Source organism: Lagenorhynchus albirostris, chromosome 13 (assembly GCF_949774975.1).
Source record: "Lagenorhynchus albirostris chromosome 13, mLagAlb1.1, whole genome shotgun sequence".
NCBI lineage: Eukaryota > Metazoa > Chordata > Mammalia > Artiodactyla > Delphinidae > Lagenorhynchus > Lagenorhynchus albirostris.
Genome location: NC_083107.1, coordinates 63,886,171 through 63,911,829, shown reverse-complemented (window position 1 = coordinate 63,911,829; position 25,659 = coordinate 63,886,171). Strand labels below are relative to the sequence as shown.

Here is a 25,659-nt window from a genome sequence, read left to right as displayed (position 1 = left end):
ACGGGTTAAATGTTTTCATGATAAAACAATGTTACTTGCCTTTTTTCATTGCATTGACATTCATACTGATTGTGCAAAAGCCTGATGCTCTTCCCCATGCACTTAGAGTAAGAAGTATGGCAGTTTCACTTAGAAATACCTTTGATGAAACAGTAAAAATTGTTAATTTTATTAAATTTTGAACTCACGAGTATGCATCTTTTAAGTATTCTGTGATGAAATGGGAAGTGTGCATGAAACACTTCTGCTGCATGCTGAAGAACCATGGTTGTTTCAAGGAAGTGCACTTGTGCAGTTGTTAGAGTTATAAGCTGAACTAGTTGCTTATTTCATGGCGTATACCATTTTTATTTGCAAGAATGACTGATAAAATACGTTTATTCAGATTTGATTATTTGGCAGGTATTTTCTCAAAAATGAATAAAAAATGCCTGTCAGTATTCATCCAGTTGATAGTATTTGTTGCCAATATTAGAAGCAGACTTTTAAGCAGAAATTAGAATTTTGGAAAACTTGTTTCCTCTGAAATGAGCTTTAATGACTTTTCTGATGGCCTACGATGATATTAGTGAATGTCATTTTCTGATATTATATGATGAAATGTGTTAACATTTGGAAGATCTGTATATAGCAGTGGACCAGTATTTTCCCTATGATTGATGCATGGTGATTCAACATCAAGCATGGGTTTGAGAAGTTCTTTTTTTTTTTTTTGCGGTATGCGGGCCTCTCACTGTTGTGCCCTCTCCCGTTGCGGAGCACAGGCTCCGGACGCGCAGGCTCAGCGGCCATGGCTCACGGGCCTAGCTGCTCCGCGGCATGTGGGATCTTCCTGGACCGGCGCACGAACCTGCGTCCCCTGCATCGGCAGGCGGACTCTCAACCACTGCGCCACCAGGGAAGCCCAGAGAAGTTCTTTTTTTAAGATTTTTTAAGATAGAGTTTGAGAAGTTCTTTTTTTAAGATTTCAGATACCGTATTGCAACTAATCCTAAACTACCACTTTCCAAGTTTTTGAATATTTAATACTTTATTAAAATATTCCGTTCTTTTCCAATCACATATTTGTATTGGGTCGGCGTTTCTTCATGTATTTCTGCCAGAGCATCCTATTGTAATACATTGAATGCAGAGGCAGATAGGCAAATCCAACTACCTTCTGATAAGCCAAATTTTAAAGAGATTTGCAAGAATATAAAACATCACCAGTATTCTCATTATTTTTGTTTTTTTTTTAAAGTATAATTTCCATTTTATTGTCTTTCCAGGGGGCAGTATTTCTTTAGTCTTTAAGAACTTAGCTTCTTACATGGGCTTTGGTGGAGGTTGTGGGGCAGCACCAGCAGGTCTAAATCCAGGTGGAGGTGTTTGGTCCTTCCCGGCTTCCCGAGAACGATTCCTGACTGCCTTGCTGTGAATGGCACAACTCACGCAGTAATGCAGTTTCACATACAGCTTGGGAAGCACATAGGCATCGAAAACACTCGCTTTGGAAATGTCCTGGATGGCTATGGCCTCTACGATGTTCCGAATGACGAGCTTCTTAATGGCCTTATCCTCAGGCACGCGTTGGGCACAGCTGGTGCAGTGAATAGGCTGCATGTGGCTGCGGCCCTTCTTGGCACGACCATTATTCCTTGTTTTCTTGGTCATAACAGTCATTTTTCATCAAAAGATGCTATTTAGTTTTATACCTAATGAGTTTATTACTGTTATACTAATTAATGTTTAAAATATTCTCATCTTAAAATTTCTACCTTGATAAATATTTCTGTATAGACACACACACAGAGCCAACATAAATGAAAACTCAATTTTCAAGTTCTTTTAATTATTTTAAAGATGTGTAGAGGGGTTTTAGGGTTGAGAAATGTTCCTCTAGGCACATTTTTCTTTCAGTTTCTCTAATGTGTCATGTTCCTTCCTACTGAAGGGATTTCACTCATGTCATTTCTTCTGCCTGGATTCCCGTCCCAGTGAAATAAAGACATAAAAATCTTTTATTCTTCCCATATGTCTCATCACCTCATCATGGAAGTATTTTATTACCCCTGGCATAGATTGATTTCCCCTTGATTTATTTATCCTTTGAACTTAAGTAAAGCATAGGAATTTTTTTTGGTTCATTTGTATAATTAATTAATACCTGGTAACCTTGAACAGAATATGCATTTCATGACAACTAGGGCCTGTCCCTTTTCTTGTATCTCCCATGTCTTCTATTGAATAAGTGCTCAATAAATATTTTTTTAACACACGTGTCAGGTCCTATGCTGGGTGCCAATGGGACGTTGGAGAACAAGGTTTTGACAGTTTAGTCTTGCGTTTAATTTATTCCTTCAGATGTTTGATGATATTTTTCATATCTCTCCATTCTTTCCATCTTCTCTTTCTGTTTTACTTTGTGTGTTAAAGAATTCTGTTTAAAAGTAGTGCTCTGATTAGAACATTTGAAAAGTACTAAAAATAACCCTTCCCTCTTCCTCCCCTTGTACGATATACACCACTCTTAATTCTTTTGTGTTCTTCTGTCCAGTCTTCTTACTGTGGTTTTATGATTTGCATAGTTGTGACCATTTGATTTTTCTTTCTTACTACTACATGTGCCAACTTAAACTTTTTATGATTATAAGGTAGCATATCTCATTCTAGAATATTGATATTATATTCAAAATATAAAATTTATAGATAAACCTTGCTAATATTTTAGAATTTTTTTTAGTTTTTAATAAGTGTCATTTGTACTGTTGACATCATAGAATGTATTCTGATATTTTGCATACTTAAACAGATTGAGTAATAGCTAATCTAAGTAGCTGGTTATTTTTTCCCCTCATTTAAAATCTATTTTATTTATTTATTAATTGTTTTTCTTTTGTCTTCTATTCCTCATTTAAAATCTAAATCACTTGTTATAGTTTCTTGTTAATGTGAATGGCCACTAGGTTGCTTCTCTGCAACTCTGCTTTTGTAGTAAGGAGACTAGTATCTGTGTGTTTTCTTAATACCATGTCCATTGTTGAAGCCCTGTGTAAAACCCTGTGTTTATGCATTTATACATCTTTCTATTTAAAATCGAAGTAGTAGCTATAATTCTCAATATGACTATTGCCTTTTTAAGGTTAATTCACGTTTTATAAAACTTGTCTCTTTTTTGTATTAGGAAATGGAAAGGTCAGTAGTTGCACAGCTGCTGAAGGTAGTTTCACATCTCTCACTGGACTTCTAGAAGTTGAACCTCTGCACTTTACTTGTGTGTCAACTAGTGATGGAACCAGAATAGAAAGGGATGATGCAAGTACGTTTACTGGTATATACCTTCTCTTATTATATACATTCTTTTATTACATATTTTATGTTGTAATAAAGTGATATATCAATATTTACATATCAGTTTATAGTATATGTAAATTCCTTTGCTGTCATGTTTAGTAGAAACTTATTGGTAGGAGGCACATTTTGGGGAAAAATCATAAGTGGTTTCATATTCTTTTCTAAGTCTATTCATGGGTTTTTTCCTACCCTCTAGAACCCTATGTTAAATCTTTTTGTTTTATGTATGTGCATTTTTAGAAACATTTTAATTTGGAAAATATCAAACATAACGAAAGTAGAGGGACGAGTACAATAGACTATATTTTCATTACCCACCTTCAGCAATCAGTCTTGATGGTCAGTTTGGCATCATGATGTAATTTTTTGCGTTTAAAGTTAAAGGTATATTTGGTAATGTCTTTGAGAAGGTTGAGATGAGTGAAGACGAAATACTGTTTTTTCAGCTAGTTTAAAACAACTTTGGATATATGAACCAGTATTTGTGTGTGTTGAATATATGGTGTTGTTGATGTTTTAAATGAATAATCAGTGAGAAGAACTTCTGTTTATTCTGTATATCTTACTTTCTGTGTTTTTTCTTCACATTGTAGGATCAGTGTTTATTTACAGTTAGTTCTATCTGGGCACAAATAATTGAAGTTTTTATAATTAAAAATATTGGTATATGGTTTTACATTTATATTACAGTCCCAGAAGTGTTTTTGAATATTGTCTTGAATGAATTCTGCTGTTGATGGTTTTTTGTAAGTAGGTGTCTTTTTGTTTCTTCAACTGTCTAACAGAAAGTAAAAATAGTTTGCTTGAGAAGTCATGAAAAATTTAATCTTGCACTTGGGTCCAGAATGGCAAAGTGTTTTAAAGGGAAATTAACAGTCCTTTGAGTGCCTTTTTATTCAGAATCATCTTGTATCTTCCAAATGTAGAAGTAACCACTAAGTGAAATTCATGGCTTATGTAGCTGAGAGTTTTAATTTAAAAATAAAATTTTATATTTCTTTCATATGGAGATGCCAGAAGGGTCAAAATTCATTTGTGTTTGTTTTCTTGGACTATTGCAGTCATTTTGTAGAAACTTATATATTTACAGTGGTATGGAAACATGCGATAACAAGAAATTAAACTTCCAGAAAACTCTTTGGTTCTAAATCAGACTTTTTTTTTGGAACTGTCATGAAATTAATTTTTTATTTTAAGAAAATTAATGTGTTTGAATAAGTAATACTTTCAGAAGTTATAAAATTTAAAACATAAAAGATCTGGTTTGAAAAAGAAAAGTATTTCCTCATGTTCCTACCCATTTCTACTCCTGTAAAACGTACAGTAGGACCCGTTTCTTGTCTTTCCAAAGGTAGTCTATGCTTTTATAAGCGTTCACCTCTGTATTCCACCCAGATTGAAACCACCACCAGCAGAGGGATACTTACTAAATGTTAGGGCAGAGTCCTGACTAGTGATCATAAGGTGCTAGAAGATGACTGTAGTCTCTCAGCTTCCTGTCTCCTTTTCTTTTGAAACATGTTAATTGTGAAATATAATGCGCATACAGAAAGGTGCAGAAAACAATTGTATAGTGAAGCAATTTATCACAACACAAACTGCCCATGTGACCACCAAGTCAAGAAATAACATTTCCAGTACTCTAAAAAAGATTTCTTCGTGCCCCCTTTCCATTTATTTTTCCCTCACTCTCTCCAAAAGGTAAACATTGTCCTAACTTTTAGAGTAATCATTTCTTGGTTTTTATTTGTTTCTTTGTATAACCTCTTAGCTACGTGTTCCTAAACACTGATTGAGTAGGGTCTGTATAGTATAGAATTGCATTTATGTATTTGTTGGTCAGCCTTCTGTTCCATGTTATCGTTGTTAAATTCACCTATATCATTGCATATATAGATAGTTGGTTCATTTTCATTGCTGTTTACGATTCTACTCTCTGAATAAAACAAAATTTATGGACCCACTATTGATTTGTGTACTCTTGAGTGACATTTAGGTTGTTATATTGTAGTGCTGTTAGTACTAGTGGATACACTATTCTCTTAGCTATGACTGTAGAAGTTGATTTGCTGCTTTATAGGGTTTTCATATATTCAACTTTAGTAAGTAACGTTAAAAAATGCACTCCTTAATTTACAAGCATGTTAAGATTTTCTAGTTATCATCTTATTCATTTCTATTTAAAATGCTGTGGGGTCAAAAGAAATACTTTGTCAGTCTGCAAAATTTATTGGGAATTGCGGAGGATCAGCAATAATGCCTGACAATAATGTTTACTCTGCACTTGGTGAAGTGTGCTCTGTATATCCACTTGGATGAATTGTGGTCTTCAAATTCTCTGTCTTTGATTATTTCATCTTTTTTTTTTTGTTTGTTTTTGTTTTTAGTTAATAAGATCAGCATGTTAAATTCCTTTCATTATACCTGTGGATTTGTCTATTTTAGTTTCAACAATTTTTATTTTATACATTTTGAAGCTACCATATAAATTTAGAATGGTTGTATCTTTCTTGTGAATTGAATCTTTTATCGTTAGGTATTATCTCTCTCTCTCTAAGACTGATTTTCCTAAATTACTTTGTTTGATATTTCTCTACCAGTTATCAGCTTTCTTTTAGTTACTATTTGTATGGTATATATTTTTCCTGCTTTTTACTTTCAGCTTTTCAGTGTCTCCTTTCATTTTAGTCATGTCTTTTGTAAGCAGAATGTAGTTGCTTTTTTCCTCCCCTTCTTTCAATTGGAGTATTTAGTTTATTTACATTTAATATACTTAGTAATATATTTGGATTCAAATCTACCATGTTTTTCATATATTCTATTAGATTTCTCATCTTGCCTGTTAGATGTTTCTTTTTCTCCTTTGTTTCCATTTTATTGGTGATTGTATTTTTATTGAGCTATTTTTCTACTTTTTATTATAATATTTTTAGCAATCATCCCAGAGAGCATAATATACACATATCCTTGACATCCAGAAATCCAGTTGCTTTTCTTTTTACCATACAGTGCTAATATATTGAACATTATCTATCACTTTTCTAATTTATATGGCAATGTGGCTTTGTACCTTAATTTTATATGTATTTTAATTCCATGGTTATTATTATAGTTTTTATATTCAGTATTCATTTGGATTTATTTCATAACTCCATTTTCATTTCTCTGTTTCTTTGCTTTTGAGCTTTTCTGTGGTTTGATTTTTCTTTATGTCTGAAAACTCTGTAAGATCACTTTTTTTGTTCTTGTCTACTGATGATGAATTAACTTAGTTTTCTATAGGAAAATTTCAAATATTTCTTGAAAAATTAGATAAATGACAGCCATTATCCATACATAGTATCTATTTATTTTTTTTTTTATTATTTTTTTTTATTATTTTTTTTTGGCAGTACGCGGGCCTGTCACTGTTGTGGCCTCTCTCGTTGCGGAGCACAGGCTCCGGACGCGCAGGCTCAGTGGCCATGGCTCACGGGCCCAGCCGCTCTGCGGCATGTGGGATCTTCCTGGACCGGGGCACGAACCCGTGTCCCCTGCATCGGCAGGTGGACTCTCAACCACTGCGCCACCAGGGAAGCCCCGCATACATAGTATCTTAAACAATGCAGATGTCCTCTTTAATAACTGATTCCATTTTTATTATAATTATCTAAGTTAACTATGGTTTATTATGATGCACTTTATCATAATCTAATAAATTAGTGTAATCAATGTCATAGTATCATCTAATTTTCAGTACTTAATTAAATTTTTCTGAACATCATAATAATAACTTTCTACATTTGGCTTGTTTGGATCAAGATATGTCATCTTCATTCTTTTTTTTAAAATAAATTTATTTTATTTATTTTATTTTTGGCTGCATTGGGTCTTCATTGCTGTGCACGGGCCTTCTCTAGTTGCGGCAAGCGGGGGCTACTCTTTGTTGTGGTGTGCGGGCTTCTTATTGCGGTGGCTTCTCTTGTTGTGGAGCATGGGCTCTAGGCACGCGGGCTTCAGTAGTTGTGGCACGTGGGCTCAGTAGTTGTGGCTCGTGGGGTCTAGAGCGCAGGCTCAGTAGTTGTGGCGCATGGGCTTAGTTGCCCCGCAGCATGTGGGATCTTTCTGGACCAGGGCTTGAACCCATGTCCCCTGCATTGGCAGGTGGATTCTTAACCACTGCGCCACCAGGGAAGCCCCCATCTTCATTCTTGAAGAGTATTTCACATGTTATAGAATTGTAAGCCAGCTATTATTTCTTCTAGTTATTTAAAGGTAATCTTTCATTTTACTTTACACTGTTTTTGTTAGACATCACTTGTCAGTCTTATTATTCCTTTTTTAATGTCATTGTCAGTTTTCAAGGTGTTTTTGAGATTCATACTCTTCCCCCGCCCTCCTTGATTTCTCCCCTTCACCTCCTTTCTCTCTGTTTTCAGCATTTTTCTATGATTTCCTACATGTGGTTTCAGTTGTAATTATCCTGGTTGGGATTCACAGAGCTTCTTGAATGCTTACTTCGTATCTTCCATCAGCTTTAGAAAGATCTCAGCCATTAAGTGTTGAAACACTGCTTCTGCCCTGTTTTTTATCTTCTTTCTTTTTGCATCTCCAATTTCATGTATGTTACACTTCATCACTATAACTGACATAATTTCAACTTTTAAATCTCTTCTTTTACTATGGGTATTTTCTTCTAATTCATCTTAGTTTACTCTTTCTCTCTTCTGATGTGTAATCATTTGTGGGGGAAAAGCTATCTTTCCTTCACTCTACTGCAATGTCACCTCTCTTCAGAATTATGTGTTTGCTATCTGTGTGGGTCATTTCTGTTCCTTTGGTCAGTTTATCTAGCCTTATGCCAGTACCTCATTGTCTTAATTACTGTAACTTTATGTTAAGTCTTAAGATCTGCTAGTACAAATCTACCAACTTTTTTTCTTTTTTGGTAGATTTAGAAAATTTATATATGAAGTTTTCATAGTGTTGTGCAGTCATTACCACTAATTCCAGAGCGTTTTAATCACTCCAGAAAGAAACCCTGTAACCATTAACAGTCACTCCCAATTCCCCTCTCCCCCATCTTCTAGCAATCACTAATCTGTTTTGAGTCTATGGATTTGCCTACCCTGGACATTTCCCATAAATGTGGAATCATATAGTATATGACCTTTTTGTCTGGGTTCTTCCACTTGGTTTAATATTTTCAAGGTTTGTCCATTTAGCATGTCTAAGTACATCATTTTTGTAGCTGAATAATATTCCATTTTATATTTACCACTTAAAAATTTTTTTGGATGTACCACATTTCGTTTATCTACTCAGCAGTTAATGGACATTTGGGTTGTTTCCTCTTTTTGGCTATTAAGAAAAATACTGCTGTGAACATTTTTGTGTTAAGTGTTCATTGTGATGTATGTTTTCAGTTCTCTTGAGTGTATACCTAGGAGTGTAATCCACCAACATTCTTTTTCTTAAAGGTGCTCTTTCATAAAGATTCTGGGTCTTTTGTATTTCCATTTTTTCCAGCTTTATTGAAATATAAATGACATATAACAGTGAGCAAGTTTAAGGTGTACAGTGTGTTGTTTTGAAAAATTTATATATTGTAAAATGATTACCTCCATAGCATTAGCTAATACCTTCATCACGTCACAGAATTACTATTTCTTTTTTGTGGTGAGAACATTTAAGATTTACTCTCTTTGTAACTTTCAAGTATATAATGCAGTATTATGATCTATAATCAATGTGCTGTACATTAGATCTCAGTAATTCCATTTAAATTTTAGAATTGGATTGATAATTTATACTCAAAAAACTTATTGTATTTTAATATGGGGTTTGAATATAAGTCAGTTTGGGAGGATTGACATCTTAACATTAAGACTTCCAGTCCATTAACATGGTAATATTCTTTAGTATATATTTATGCTAAATTAGGTATTCCATTTATCTTGGTGATGTCTTATAGTTCTTGGTGCACTAGAAGTTTTGCACATCCTTTTTAGATTTGTACCTAGCTATTTGATTTTTTATGCTATTATAAGTGCTATTTTTCTTAATTTTATTTCCAGGTTTTTCTTGCTGGTCTATAGAAGTATAATTGATCTGTGTATATTAATCTCATACCTGGTGACACTGCTATATTAACTTATTAATTCTTGTAGATTGTATATTCTTAGGGATTTTTTTTTTAGGGAGTTTAAATATACACAATTATATCATCTGTTAATAAAGAGATTTTTACTTTGTTGTTTGTCTAGTTGTTATATCTTTTATTTCTTTTTCTTGCTCTGTCATGCTTCCTAGGACTTCCTGCATTTATACTGATTAGGAATGGTGATGGTAGTCATCTTTTTCTTGTTCTCACCTCTTTTTTTTAATATCTAGTTTTAGAGGCTCTTAGTATAAAAATAGAAAATGATATTGAAAACTCAGACTGTGCAAAAGATTTAAAAATTAGTTTTATAGTAGCAGGATGACTTATTTTTCTTGGGTTGTTTATGTCTCTTATGTGTTTCTTGTGACTTAGCTCATTTTCCTTTAAATATTATTTGGGCATTAGATTTTTAAAATCAGTAAAGGGCTAAAATACACATGGTTAATATTGAAAAACCACTTAAATTACCCTAAAGTACAAGTACAACATAAATGCCTTAGTAAGTCTAATAATTTTCCCTCTAGAGTTGGAATGAACTGCTGTTGCTTTGGTGGAACACTTGATGGAGCAAGTGGATTTCATTTTGCAGCACACAACTTATATGAGTTATGATTGCTCTTTCTTTGCCCAAGCTTACATAGTTGAATTTGTGCAAGTTAAATGAGGTGTATGATGGCTACACTGTAATGATCATGGTTTTTTTTTAAGTTGAGTTTTAATTGTTAAGAGGCTATGCACAGTTTTGTTGTTATTTCAATCTTGTGATTATAGCTTAGTTTTTAAAAATAGTGTATTTGAATTCTGGCATAATATAGTCATTGTTAGATGTTAAGATAGGCTGTCAGATTACCTTTTTTCTCCCCTTTTCAGGTATTTATGAGCAGATTACTTCCCTCAATTTTATTTTATTTATTTTTATTTTTATTGGAGTATAGTTGATTTAAAATGTTGTGTTAGTTTCTGCCATATAGTTCCCTCAATTTTAGATACATTATCTGTAAAATGGGATAATATATTACCTACTCATGTGCCATTGCAAAGATTAAATGAGTTGATGTAAGTTCCATGCTTAGCACTATGCCTCATGTTAGGTTTGATTTCACACAGCCCTTGGTTCTAACCCTAGTTCTACCATTAGGTAACTCTACAGGGTAACTTCTCTGAGCCATTCTTTACTTAATCAACTAAAGACCAGAATCATAGTACCTGCCCTTCAGGGTTCATTTGTTGAATGTAGTAATTAACTAAAACAGTGTAAGGTAGTAGGTAATACATACTAAACATTTGTTGTTATTGTAGCAGTTATCTTTCCTTAATATAAGTAAGTCTTTCTCTTACTTCACTTAGTATAATAATCTCCAGGTCCATCCATGTTGCTGCATATGGCATTATTTCATTCTTTTTCATGGATGAGTAGTATTCCATTGTATATATGTACCACATCTTCTTTATCCATTCGTCTGTTGATGGACATTTAGGTTGCTTCCATGTCCTGGCTATTGTAAATAGCGCAGCCATGAACATTGGGGTGCACGTATCTTTTCAAATTAGAGTTTTCTCTGGATGTATGTCCAGGAGTGGGATTGCCGAATCTTATGGCAATTCTATTTTTAGTTTTTTAAGGAACCTACATACTGTTTTCCGTAGTGGCTGCACCAGTTCACATTGCCACCAACAGTGTAGGAGTAGGAGGGTTCCCTTTTCTCCACACCCTCTCCAGCATTTGTTATTTGTAGACTTTTTAATGATGGCCATTCTGACCAGTGTGAGGTGGTACCTCATTGTAGTTTTGTTTTGCATTTCTCTAATTATTAGTGATGTTGAACATATTTTCTTGTGCCTATTGGCCATCTGTATGTCTTCTTTGGAGAAATGTCTATTTAGGTCTTCTGCCCGTTTTTTGATTGGGTTGTTTGTTTTTTTGTTATTGAATTGTATGAGCTGTTTGTATATTTTGGAAATTAAGCCCTTGTTTATCACATCGTTTGCAAATATTTTCTTACAGGTTGTCTTTTTGTTTTGTTTATGGTTTCCTTTGTTGTGCAAAAGCCTATAAGTTTGATTAGGTCCCATTTGTTTATTTTTGCTTTTATTTCTATTGCCTTGGGAGACATTGGTACGATTTATGTCAGAGAATGTTTTGCCTGTGATCTCTTCTGGGAGTTTTATGGTGTCATGTCTTATATTCAGCCATTTTGAGTTTCTTTTTGTGTATGGTGTGAGGGTGTGTTCTAACTTCACTGATTTACATGGGGCTGTCCAGCTTTCCCAGCACCACTTGCTGAAGAGACTGTCTTTTCTCCATTGTATGTTCTTGCCTCCTTTGTCGAAGATTAATCGTGTGAGTTTATGAAATTAAGTTTTTATTTCATCTTTTTCCAAAATGTTTTACACAGATACTGGTAAATATATCATGGGAAAAAAGTTCTTTTATGCTGTATATTTGAATAACATTGAAAAGAGGAGTAAAAAAATTTTAACTTCGTGCGATTTCATAGGCCTGTAACGATGGTAATGTTCATGGGTAAGCAGTGTGTGCCAGACTTATTTGACTGTGCATCTGACATGCTTCTCCTCTTCTTAGTGTTCTGAGGAGCACATGGTAGGAAACATTGCTTTGCATATTCTTTGTGGGCAAGATTCTCTTTTCCAGGCTATGCTTTAAATGAGGAAATAGGTGTTGTCAGTCTTGTTAAATGATGTTCTTGTAATTGAAAGTTGTTTGAGCTTTTTAGGGGAGGGAGAAGAAGGTGGTGTTGCTGTAAGAAACTTAGTAAAGGAAACTCAGCCTGTTTCTTATGCTCAAATTGCGTAAGAGTTTAGCCATGTTAAATGAAATTTCTTCCATGCTGACAACATTTTTAAACTCAAAAGCATACTAATTTTTCTTGGATCAAAAGTCATTCCTGGATCCCTTATACTTGAATACTATTATTATTGATATACTTTTACCATTAAGATTTCCTCTAAAGAGTCTTATTTTTTAAAGGAACATTAACTGTAGTTTTAGTGTGAAAGTAGTATATACTTTGTATATGTTTCTCTGTGAACCTTTTCTTCATCCTGTTTCTTTTCCCCCCTTGTCTTATGCCAGTGAGTTCCTTCGGGGTTACTCCTGCAGTAGGTGGACTATCATCTGGGACAGTTGGGGAAGCTTCGACAGCCCTGAGTTCAGCAGCCCAGGTAGCTTTGCAGTCTCTCTCTCATGCAATGGCTTCAGCCGAGCAACAGCTGCAGGTGCTGCAAGAGAAACAGCAGCAGCTTTTGAAGCTTCAGCAACAGGTTGGAGACTATTTGGCTCTTTGTTCATGCTGTCTCTAAACTTCAAAAGCTGAAAAAATACTGTAAAAATGACCATTATTTTTGTAAAGGTTGACCGATCTGAGCTAATCATTTTCTACAAAAATTGAGGTAACATCTTTGTGATATACTTAAATTTTTAAAACTTACATAAATGCATTTTCTTTGATACATATCTGGGGGAATATAATTGATATTTTCTTTGCAGTCTTTAAGTAAGTTCCATCCTTTACTCTGTTTATAAACACTCTTGGTCAAACATAAGAGTTAAAAGTTACTATTTTAATGGATTGAAAAACCTAAAACAACATTTTAAAGACCAATTAACTTAACGTGAATTAAAATTTACTAATAATAGCAGATGTTTTGGAAACTTCATACAGTTCCAGGTGACAAATTGTATCAGGTTAGGCAGCATGAGAATCCATTTCCTGTTAATATTTTGTTTTGAGGAGAACTTTCTTTCCTTATTTACATTTAATTGTTCTGGTTCCTTTCCGCCTTTGCTTTGAGAAATTCCTATTTCCCAAATACTCAGGAAAGTTTATATCAAATATTTAAGGAAGTATGTGTGTGTGTGTGTGTGTGTGTATTATACACACACACACACACACACTCACACACACACACATATATAGCATAGAAGTACTCCATGTTGAGTCCATTTTTTACTTAATTTCCTTTTTATTGAACTAGGATACAGTTAATCATGTTTATTTTCACAATATATACCCACGTAGTATTCCCCACAATTTAGATAGGCAGGATTAGTCTATATTTGTTGCTTTTACTTCTTTTACAGAAAGCGAAGCTGGAAGCCAAGTTACATCAGACAACAGCTGCAGCAGCTGCAGCAGCATCCGCAGCATCAGCAGTAGGTCCTGTTCACAACTCTGTGCCTTCCAACCCAGTGGCAGCCCCTGGATTCTTCATTCATCCATCTGATGTTATTCCACCCACTCCAAAAACAACACCACTTTTTATGACTCCACCACTCACCCCACCCAATGAAGCAGTTTCCGTTGTGATTAATGCCGAACTTGCACAGCTTTTCCCAGGCTCAGTTATTGATCCCCCAGCAGTCAATCTTGCTGCACATAACAAAAATTCCAACAAGTCCAGAATGGTAAATTACTATATTTTAAATAGGTGTTCGCTTAGACATTTAAAAGTATTTTGATGTATACGCTAACTTTAGAAAGCAAAGTTTTATTATGTTAACTTGTTATATCAAATTAGATTTTTTATTTAATGTTACAGAATATACATCTGGAAATGGGACTTGTTAACTTTATATTATGGTTATTAGTTTTTATAGAGCAAGAGTGATATCAATATAGAGTTATACTTTTTTCTTTTCTAGAATCCACTTGGCTCTGGTCTAGCCCTTGCAATTTCTCATGCTTCACATTTTCTTCAGCCTCCCCCTCACCAGTCCATTATTATAGAACGGATGCATTCAGGTAATCTTTGATTTGCTTAAAATATTTTTTTTGCCTTGTCTGCTGGCCCTTTGAAGACTTAATATTTTGTAGTTTGATTTTCCTGTGCAAATAAATCACATCTGCTCTTGGGAAAGTGCTTTTTACCAAGAATAAACATTACATAAGGCTCAAGCTGTGTGCTTACCAAGTTGAATGGAAGAGTGCTGCTGAGTGGTTTCATTAATTGTATCCAAACAGTGGATTTCTTCTGTATAAGAATCTTACCTGGGGCTTCCCTGCTGGTGCAGTGGTTGAGAATCCGCCTGCCAATGCAGGAGACACGGGTTCAAGCCCTGGTCTGGGAAGATCCCACATGCCATGGAGCAGCTAAGCCCGTGAACCACAACTACTGAGCCTGCGCTCTAGAGCCCAGGAGCCACAACTGTTGAAGCCCGCGTGCCTAGAGCCCGTGCTCTGCAACAAGAGAAGCCACTGCAGTGAGAAGCCTGCGCACTGCAACGAAGAGTAGCCCCTGCTCACCGCAGCTAGAGAAAAGCCCACACGCAGCAGCGAAGACCTAATGCAGTCAAAAATTAATTAATTAATTTAAAAAAAAAAGAATCTCGTCTGTTGAACTATGGTTGACATAAATATCTGTCTTTATTGTAGCTGATCAATTACCATTACACTAAAAATTATGCTTAAAGAAGTATTCATTAAGACTAGCATTCTAATGTTGGAACCATTTTTTGAGAATAGCTGACAAAATTACTGCTAATTAAAATAACTGAGTAGGATTACTAACATTTCATGGTCTCTGGATAGTTCAAATTTTACTTAGGCTTCTACCATGCTTATATGCTACAGACCTGTGATCAGGATAGCTGCTTTTAATTAGAGCATGTTTACTAATACACTGTAGGCAATATTTGCCTTATTATCCTACCAAATGTTATTTCTGGGCTTGAACAGCAGCAGAATTTAATGAAGTCCTTAGGTATGTTTTATAGGAGGAATTAACATGAATATAGTGCATACTGTATCACTTCTCATCATATGAAGAGTTGAACCATATTTGCTTTATTGCAGTGGGTTGTTTCCTCTTTGGAAGAGAGAGTTTTAAAAATTAAAGTGTTACATGCTGTTTTCTGCCCAACTAATCATTCATTGGTAACAGTAATTAGTGTTCATGGCATATAGACTGAAATTCGTTGTTGTCCAGTCTCTATGAAATGTCAGCAGTTGTTTACACTATGATTTGGTTTTCTATCTGTGGACTCGACTGTGGCACGTAAGAGAATTATGTTTTTTGTTCAGTAGTCTTTCTGTTTAGGAAAATACTGCCTTGTTTTCCTTAAAATGGCCCTATGGAGATAGCACTAGTCCTACAAGTTAAATTTAGTTGGGTTCCTTCACTGTAAAATGTAACTGGTAAGGTTACTATCTGCCCCTAACACAATAAAGAAGAAAAATAAGTAGGATTTTATTAATGCCTGCTGTTTCACTAATTGAGCTTATTCCTGAAATGTGTGTGAGTTGAGAGATGCAAATCTGCTCCTCTGTTTCTCTCAGATCATTCTTTTGTTAATATATGAGCTTACACAAAAAAAAGACATACTGTCTCTTTAGTGTCGCCCTTAAGAGTAAGCCTTCTACTTCATTTGGTACTGAGCTGAAGAGACAGTGATGTGTCAGTATGGGAGGGAAGCATTGTTTGTAAGTAAGTTTTATCTGTCTCCATTGGAGGACCTTCCTCAGAGATTTTTTAGTGTGGTAGTAATGACTACATGTGATTTCAGCCTTACGCTTGTCCTTTACATCTTAACCCCAATGTAAGGTGCAACTCCAAAAGATGTTAAATAAGGCTTAAGAAAACCAAAATCAAATAATAAAATTTGGTATCAGTAATAAATACATTTAGTTGTAAAATTAAAAGACCAAATGACTGAAAGAAAAACCGATAGGTACTTCATTGAATTAATCTATATTTTTGCTGATTTACCTTTTTTTGCTCTAAAGTTTTAAAATAAGCTTATATGTACAGTTGATTGCCTTCATAGTAACAAACTTATTCTTGTATATTTTTTACTTAAATCTTGGGGTTCAAACTAATATAAATTGAGGTTTTAGACAGTTTTTGAATGAGAATTATTAACATTTCTTCTTGTTTGTAGTTTAGTGAGTTGATTTCATATTTTAAGATGAATGTTCCAGATTGTTTCAGAGTGTGTCTTTTGGTTAATTGATACATGGTATTTTGTGTCAGCTGTTGCTCTCTATCTCTCATAGGAGCAAGGAGATTTGTGACCTTGGATTTTGGTAGACCAATACTGTTGACAGACGTATTGATTCCCACTTGTGGAGACTTGGCCTCCTTGTCAATTGACATTTGGACATTAGGAGAAGAGGTTGATGGGAGGCGACTGGTAGTGGCAACAGATATAAGCACCCATTCACTAATTCTTCATGATTTGATACCACCTCCAGTGTGTAGATTCATGAAGGTAAAGAACTTCAAGAAAATGAATTGATACGCCTTCCATGTTTCTGATAAGTTATGGAAAATATTCAGACATATAATTTAAAAGTATCCTTATAGCACAGGGAACCATATTCAATATCCTGTGGTAAACCATAATGGAAAAATTATGTATAACTGAATCACTTTGCTATACAGCAGAAATTAATACAACATTGTAATTCAACTATACTTCAATTAAAAAATAAAAACAAAAGTATCTTTTTATAATTTATAATATAATTATCCTTTAAAATACATGACTCAGATTTTTATTGTGGTAGATGGGTGGTTATGTATATTTATAAGTTTTCATTTCAGATCACTGTCATTGGACGCTATGGAAGTACAAATGCCAGAGCTAAAATCCCATTAGGATTTTACTATGGTCATACCTATATCTTGCCTTGGGAGAGTGAACTGAAATTAATGCATGATCCTCTGAGGGGAGAGGGAGAATCTGCAAACCAACCAGAAATTGACCAGCATTTAACAATGATGGTTGCTCTACAGGAGGATATACAGTGCAGGTTAGTAGAAAATTGCAATATATTTTAGTCTTATTGAAACCCTATATTTTCTATAATGTCTCCCACATACTTGTCAAGAAATGACTTTTCATAAGTGTATGGAAAAGAGAAAAAGGCAGTAGGACACTAGCATGTTACAATAATGTTTAATGCATTAATATATTGTGATTAAATAATTAGTTCTGTTTTTTTTAGTACTTACCAATTGATGAATTGACATTGATTAATTCTTTTTAATGGTTGTGTGTTAACTTGTTTTAGAGATTTAATTTTAGTGTGTATTCGTACATGTATGTCAAAGAGAACATTGCAGGGATTATTTTGTTCGTTTATTTTTTACTTACAGGTATAACTTGGCTTGTCATCGACTAGAAACTCTTTTGCAAAGTATTGATCTTCCTCCTCTCAACAGTGCTAACAATGCACAGTACTTTTTGAGAAAGCCAGACAAGGCCGTCGAGGAGGACAGCAGGGTCTTTTCTGCCTATCAGGACTGTATTCAGCTACAGCTTCAACTAAATTTGGCTCATAATGCAGTGCAGAGGCTCAGAGTAGCTCTTGGAGCAAGTAGGAGGATGTTGAATGAAACTTCAGACCCAAAAGATTTAATTCAGACGTCTTCCACAGAGCAGTTACGTACTATCATCAGATATTTATTGGACACTTTGCTCAGCCTTCTTCACTCTTCCAATGGTTTGTATTTGACTTAAGTATTTAAAAAGGCCGGAAATATATTTGATGTGATTTTGTTGCATGTTTTGTTGTATTCATATTTCCTGGGTTCTGTTTATTTTGGTATCCTTTCTGATGTTTTTATGTAATGTGTTTTTAGGTTAATTCATTTTTTCCCCTTATTTTTGTTTTTCTTAAATAGATTATTTTTTAAATTTTTTGAATTTTACTTTATTTTTTTTATACAGCAGGTTCTTATTAGTCATCCATTTTATACACATCAGTGTATACATGTCAATCCCAATCTCCCAATTCATCCCACCCACCCCAGCCGCTTTCCCCAGTTGGTGTCCATACATTTGTTCTCTACATCTGTGTCTCTATTTCTCCCCTGCAAACCGGTTCATCTGTATGATTTTTCTAGGTTCCACATATATGCGTTAATATACGATATTTGTTTTTCTCTTTCTGACTTACTTCACTCTGTATGACAGTCTCTAGATCCATCCACGTCTCTACAAATGACCCAATTTCGTTCCTTTTTATGGCTGAGGAGTATTCCATTGTATATACGTACCACATCTTCTTTATCCATTCGTCTGTCGATGGGCATTTAGGTTGCTTCCGTGACCGGGCTATTGTAAATAGTGCTGCAGTGAACATTGGGGTGCATGTGTCTTTTTGAATTATGGTTTTCTCTGGGTATATGCCCAGTAGTGGGATTGCTGGATCATATGGTAATTCTGTTTTTAGTTTTTTAAGGAACCTCCATACTGTTCTCCATAGTGGCTGTATCAATTTACATTCCCACCAACAGTGCAAGAGGGTTCCCTTTTCTCCACACCCTCTCCATCATTTGTTGTTTGTAGATTTTCTGATGATGCCCATTCTAACTGGTGTGAGGTGATACCTCATTGTAGTTTTGATTTGCATTTCTCTAATAATTAGTGATGTTGAGAAGCTTTTCACGTGCTTCTTGGCCATCTGTATGTCTTCTTTGGAGAAATGTCTATTTAGGTCTTATGCCTTTTTTTTTTTTTTTTTTTTGCCATACGCGGGCCTCTCACTGTTGTGGCCTCCCCCGTTGCAGAGCACAGGCTCCGGAAGCACAGGCTCAGCGGCCATGGCTCACGGGCGCAGCCGCTCCACGGCATGTGGGATCTTCCCGGACCGGGGCACGAACCCGCGTCCCCTGCATCGGCAGGCGGACTCTGAACCACTGCGCCACCAGGGAAGCCCTGCAGATTTCTTTTGATTTCCATTTGCATGGAATATCTTTTTCCATCCCCTCACTTTCACTCTGAATGTGTCCTTAGGTCTGAAGTGGGTCTCTCGTAGACAGCATATATGTGGGTCTTGTTTTTGTTTTTGTTTTTTTTTCTTCGGTACACGGGCCTCTCACCGCTGCGGCCTCTCCCGCTGCAGAGCACAGGCTCCGGACACGCACACTCAGCTCCCGGGCCCAGCCGCTCCATGGCATGTGGGATCCTCCTGGAGGGTCTTGTTTTTATATCCATTCAGCAAGCCTGTGTCTTTTGGTTGGAACATTTAATCCATTCACGTTTAGGGTAATTATCGATATGTATGTTCCTGTGACCATTTTATTAATTGTTTTGGGTTTGTTTTTTGTAGGTCCTTTTCTTCTCTTGTGTTTCCCATGTAGAGAAGTTCCTTTAGTATTTTTTGTAGAGCTGGTTTTATGGTGCTGAATTTTCTTAGCTTTTGCTTGTCTGTAAAGTTTTGATTTCTCCATGGGATCTGAATGAGATCCTTGCTGGGTAGAGTAATCTTGGTTGTAGGTTCTTCCCTTTCATCACTTCAAGTATATCATGCCACTCCCTTCTGGCTTGTAGAGTTTTTGCTGAGAAATCAGCTGTTAACGTTATGGGAGTTCCCTTGTGTGTTATTTGTTGTTTTTCCCTTGCTGCTTTTAATAATTTTTCTTTGTCTTTAATTTTTGCCAATTTGATTACTGTGTGTCTCGGCGTGTTTCTCCTTGGGTTTGTCCTGTATGGGACTCGCTGCGCTTCCTGGACTTGGGTGGCTATTTCCTTTCCCATGTTAGGGAAGTTTTCAATTACAGTCTCTTCAAATATTTTCTCGGGTCCTTTCTCTTCTCCTTCTGAGACCCCTATAATGTGATAGTTGTTGTGTTTAATGTTGTCCCAGAGGTCTCTTAGGCTGTCTTCATTTCTTTTCATTCTTTTTTCTTTATTCTGTTCCGCAGCAGTGAATTCCACCATTCTGTCTTCCAGGTCACTTATCCATTCTTCTGCCTTAGTTATTCTGCTGTTGATTCCTTCTAGTGTAGGAATCACTTATTGTATTGTTCATCTCTGTTTGTTTGTTCTTTAATTCTTCTAGGACTTTGTTAAACATTTCTTGCATCCTTTCAATCTTTGCCTCCATTCTTTTTCCGAGGTCCTGGATCATCTTCACTATCATTATTCTGAATTCTTTTTCTGGAAGGTTGCCTATTTTCATTTAGTTGTTTTTCTGGGGTTTTGTCTTGTTCCTTCATCTGGGATGTAGCCCTCTGCCTTTTCATCTTGTCTCTGTTTCTGTGAATGTGGTTTTTGTTCCACAGGCTGCAGGATTGTAGTTCTTCTTGCTTCTGCTGTCTGTCCTCTGGTGGAGAGGCTATCTCTTAAATAGATTTTTGATGATTTTTTTCTTGAGTTTCCGCTATTGATGTGTCATATCATTGTGTTACTAGCAAAACAATAAATAATGTTTGAAAGTGCAACGGTGAAAACTGTTAATAAATTGCTAATCTAATACAGAACTGTCATTTTCTAACCAGGAGCTATTTTTGATTATTATATATGATGTAATGTGCGCACGCACGCACACAGCCATCTGATACACTGAACTCCACAAAAAAAGAAATATAATTGATATAATTGTTAATTCTTCTTTTCTCCAAGTATTTGACAGTTAAAATTCTCATATAAGGAGTAAATAAATGAATAGGAAAATAAATAGACCAAAAATATGCTGGTAAAGAGGAAAGCCTATCTAGGGATGCTGATGTTGGTACTACAGCATGCTCTTAACTAGGAAATTTTACTGTTTTCTTTCTTGTAATAGGACACTCTGTTCCTGCAGTTTTGCAGAGTACATTCCATGCCCAGGCCTGTGAAGAGCTTTTTAAACACCTGTGCATCAGTGGAACCCCAAAGATACGGTTACATACTGGTCTTCTACTGGTTCAACTCTGTGGTGGTGAAAGATGGTGGGGCCAGTTTCTTTCTAATGTTCTTCAGGAACTGTACAATTCAGAGCAACTTCTCATCTTCCCACAGGATAGGTAGGTCAGAAAATATTGGGGTAAGTTGTTATTAGTGACTTATGCTTCCCGCAGTGTTCAGATTTGGAAATCTTGTGTATGTGGATACCGAGTGTGGAGAAATGAACTAATTTCCTGTTTGAGGAATGCCCAGTGAAGGGCATTTTGAAGAAGATTCTACATGATGTAACTGGACTATATTCTTTAGTTTCCTAACTGAATCTGTGGAGTGTATAGATCTGTGTTTACAAATATTTCCTATCAGATCATGTTATTTTATGTATCAAATTTATATTTTTGAGTCTATTATACAGTTCTCTCTAGTTGATTTCTTGTAGATAAAATTAGAAAATATAAGCAGTAGCTGAAAAAGAGCTAATTTTAACATTATACTTCCAGATATAAATCTTACTCATAACCAGATATTCTATCATTACTCTCTTAGATTACAAAGTGAATTATTTTTAAGATGAACACTTAAAGTGATTCATATTGGCTGTTTTATTTATATCTTTTTTTTTTTTTAGGGTCTTCATGTTACTTTCCTGCATTGGTCAGAGATCACTTAGTAATAGTGGAGTATTAGAAAGCTTACTTAATCTGTTGGATAATTTACTGTCACCTCTTCAGCCGCAGTTACCCATGCATAGGAGGACAGAAGGTATTATTTAAATTAGTGATCTTTAGTAAAAACGTAAGATTCCTGTAAATACTGCTTTTATAAAATGACTAGTCTGAAATACTTATTTTACTATTCATTTTGCTGCACACTAATATTTTTATGATGTAGACTTTTTAGAATGATCAGCCTTCGTGTGATTGACTGCCACATGGTTACTGCTTTTTTAAAATATGTTACCTTTTCTTTATGTGAGTTTTGAACTTGGGAATTATTGTGGGTATGTTGTTTTTATACTATCATAGATAAAATCAAACTCTTGTGTTTAAGCTTTAAGGCAGCATTGCTGTTCTCATCATGGATAATGAGCTTCATTTGAGCAAGAAAATTGTTATTGGAATAAAAACTTTAGAGCATAGTTTAAAACTGTATGAATTATAACTTGAGAGACTTTAAATTTCAGTCACCTGTAAGTCGAGGAATAGCTTCTTATACCTTGTTTTCTAGTTTATAATTTATTACCTGTTAGATTCAAGCTACACTTATGGATCTATTTTTGTACCAAGAAGCATTTGTCAAGTCTTCCATTTGATTTGATGTGTTACTTCATTTTTGGCCATAGGTTTCAGTTTTGAGGCTTACTATAAATATTAGTGTTCATAATTATATGGTGTGTTTTGGATTTATAAAATGTCTTAATTTTATAATTATTTTATCAGATTTCATTAGGATTCTTAGAGTCACCTGATTATTTTTTCTCCTCACATTTCTATTCAGGAGTACTAGATATTCCCATGATCAGTTGGGTTGTTATGCTGGTGTCCAGGTTGCTGGATTATGTGGCAACTGTAGAAGACGAAGCAGCAGCTGCAAAGAAACCTTTGAATGGTAAAGACAGGGAGAGGTTTATGACAGGTATCAGAAGTTTATAATAATCTGTTGGTGGGGATTTTGAGTGACTACCCAGTTTTTCCAGAACTGGCATTGGCCTGGAGATTCCAGCTGTATGTAATTTATGTAAAATATTAATTAACTTTACCAGGAATAACATACATATAGGTGAAGTTTATAAAAAGGAAATCTGTGGAGAGTTATTGTATTTAGTTTAGTATATCATTCCATTTACTATTATAAAATGTTTCTACTAATTAACTACAAATGACTTTTATGCTTAGATATAGAAATTCTCAGATTTTGCGAGTTGTAATCTTTCTCCATAAGCTTAAAGCACAGAAAATTTTTTAAATGAAAGACAAAGTGCAAGACAAATTTTCTTCTCCTCTTCCAAGTTAACAAGACTTTATGAAGTAGCTACATCTAATATGTAAATACAGATAGTAAGTGCCTTAAAACTTAGAATTTTATACATTATTAGGATTATAATATTAAAAAAAGATCACTTGAGATGTTTTATAGGTATAAGATGTTACAGAAAATCCTGAATGAACTTTTTGGCCAGCCCAATGAATCAGTTGTTTATGGTACACATTATGTTTGAGAATAGGGTGGGGAATTCTTTTCATGTACAGGGAATATTTTTAACAAATGCTATATGTCTCAGTTATAGGCTGTAGAATTAAGACACAATTAAATACAACTACCTGTAAAGTTGGAATGTAACAGATGGTATGGGAGGAGTTAGTTTTTATTTACAGTATTCATGTATTATGGAAATACATTAGTAGAAGACATTTTTTTAGGGCTTGAAGAATTTGAATTGACTTGACAGAGGGATAATAGAAAACAGAAAAAGATGTCATTAGGTTAAGCAGACATGAAAAAATCATTGAGGATGGTTAAAGTATGGGATTAAGCCTGAACTGAGTAGAGTGACAAGGAATAATCTGGACACATTCCAAAATGAGAATAAGTAGAGCTACACAGCATGTTTTTTAAACTATCCAACTTTATTTTTGCAGTCATTAAATCAGGTTATTGAGTATCCCTTTTTTTGGGTCCCTGTAACAAAAAGCATGTGAGTTCGAAGTAGGCAATAGTGAGCATTTTGTTGTTGTTACAGTTGAGCGACATTATCAAAGTTGTGTTGTACAGAGATCAATTTTAAACAGTTGTGGAGAAAGTTGGCTGTTAATGAAAGGATTGGAGGCAGAGAGAACTGTGGTCTTAAAGTCATTTAGGATCTAGGTTAACTTTTCTAAGGTCAGATGTTCTTAGCAATTTCTTTATGATGGTTTCCTTAATTTTTTTAAAAATTGCTTTGTCGTTATTGACACATTTATCATTTTATGTTTTCTGGGTGTGAATAGTACTTTAAAATCACATTTAACAGAATTATTAATACAACTTTTCCTTGCCCTGTAGGTAACCAGTGGAGTTTTATTAATAATAATCTGCACACCCAGAACATAAATAGGTCTTCTAAAGGCAGCAGTAGCCTTGATAGATTATATTCCAGAAAAATAAGAAAGCAGCTAGTTCATCATAAACAGGTAATTTTCAGTATTTTTTTTTGTTTGTTTGGTTTGTTTTAATGTTTGAGACATTGCATGAGATAGACCTGCCGTCAGACCTTAGGTATGATATTTAATGAACTAGTTAATTTAGGGAAATTATTTGACACTTTTGAGTCTGAGTTCCTTATTTGTAAGATGGCAACAATATGTAGTTTACAGATTTTTGGTAATGTCCTTTAAACTGTAGGGACATCCCTGGCGGTCCAGTGGTTAAGACTTCGCCTTCCAATGCAGGGGGTGTGGTGGGTTTAATCCCTGGGAGCTGAGATCCCACATGCCTCATGGCCAAAAAACCAAAACATAAAAAAACAGAAGCAGTATTGTAACAAATTCAATAAAGACTTTAAAAATGGTACACATCAAAAAACAAAAAACTGTCTACCTCTTCTCATGTCTATTACTACCATTCTAAATGCAGCCGTCATTTGCCTAGTCAGAAGGCCTATCTGCCTTTGTTCTTTCTCAGTCCAATCCATTTTTCATGCTGCCCCTACAGAGTTCTTTTAGATACAAACCTAATCATATCACTCCTTCTCTAAATTATTAGTGGTTTCCAGTTGAACTTTGGATGACAGTCAAACTCCTTAACATAGCTTTAGTATATCTGTCATCTGCCCATCTAACTTTCAGGTTTGAATTTTGGTCTAGCCATACTGAATGTGGGTTCCTGGACCACCTACACCAGTTTTTTCATCCAGGATTTTAGTATGTGCTTATCCCCCATCCCTCCCCTCCTTCCCACCAACTACTGAATTTACTGTTTTGCTTGGATAATCTAACTTATTTTTCACATGTTAGTTTACATTCACTTCCTCAAAGACGTTTTCCCTGGTTTCTCAGTTATTATCCCATAAAATATGTTCCCCATGTACCCTATATTTTTCCTTTCATTATATTTATCATACTTTTTTGTTGGGATTCTTTTATTAACCTGAGTTTATAGCTGATGTCAGATTCTTATGAGCCAGTTCTTTATTTTAAAACGTGTCTTCCTCTTTGTCTTACAGTATATACAGGAATACATACTGTATCTTTGATACCCGGTATAGAGCCTAGTGTGTCATCTAAAAATATTTGTATAATTGATTTAAGATGAAATGAGATTTTATAAGAACGCCTTTAAGATCTGAAAGTTTGTGAAAGCTTTTGGGCTTTTTAAAAAATATGAACTCAGCAATAAATTATTTAGTTTTACTACTGAATTTTTCAACTATGAGCAGCTATTGGCCTTTTGCAAGAAAAATGATGTGAAGCTTTTCCCTCAACTCCTTTTTCCATTTGAGACTCCTAACTAATTTTAGGTGGTACTAATAATCACCTAAAATTTCAAATTCAGCTAAAATTTATCGAGCACTTAA

At 34.9% G+C, this 25,659-nt stretch overlaps 2 protein-coding genes across 2 annotated transcripts in view; one reads left to right on the top strand and one right to left on the bottom strand.

Moving 5' to 3' along the window:
- Window positions 1–25,659, top strand: part of BIRC6 (baculoviral IAP repeat containing 6) — a 238,594-nt gene that overhangs the window by 77,815 nt on the left and 135,120 nt on the right. The window contains exons 23-33 of the mRNA XM_060168808.1: window positions 3,164–3,310; window positions 12,570–12,757; window positions 13,578–13,901; window positions 14,139–14,238; window positions 16,489–16,703; window positions 17,039–17,247; window positions 17,594–17,940; window positions 21,010–21,229; window positions 21,736–21,869; window positions 22,605–22,742; window positions 24,150–24,277. Coding sequence (XP_060024791.1) covers window positions 3,164–3,310; window positions 12,570–12,757; window positions 13,578–13,901; window positions 14,139–14,238; window positions 16,489–16,703; window positions 17,039–17,247; window positions 17,594–17,940; window positions 21,010–21,229; window positions 21,736–21,869; window positions 22,605–22,742; window positions 24,150–24,277 — 2,150 coding nt within the window. The remainder of the gene's footprint in view (window positions 1–3,163; window positions 3,311–12,569; window positions 12,758–13,577; window positions 13,902–14,138; window positions 14,239–16,488; window positions 16,704–17,038; window positions 17,248–17,593; window positions 17,941–21,009; window positions 21,230–21,735; window positions 21,870–22,604; window positions 22,743–24,149; window positions 24,278–25,659) is intronic.
- On the bottom strand, window positions 1,281–1,662 carry LOC132531449 (small ribosomal subunit protein eS26-like). Its single transcript, XM_060169221.1, has one exon. It carries the CDS (start codon window positions 1,660–1,662, stop codon window positions 1,306–1,308), a length of 357 nt encoding a protein of 118 aa, XP_060025204.1. The 3' UTR covers window positions 1,281–1,305.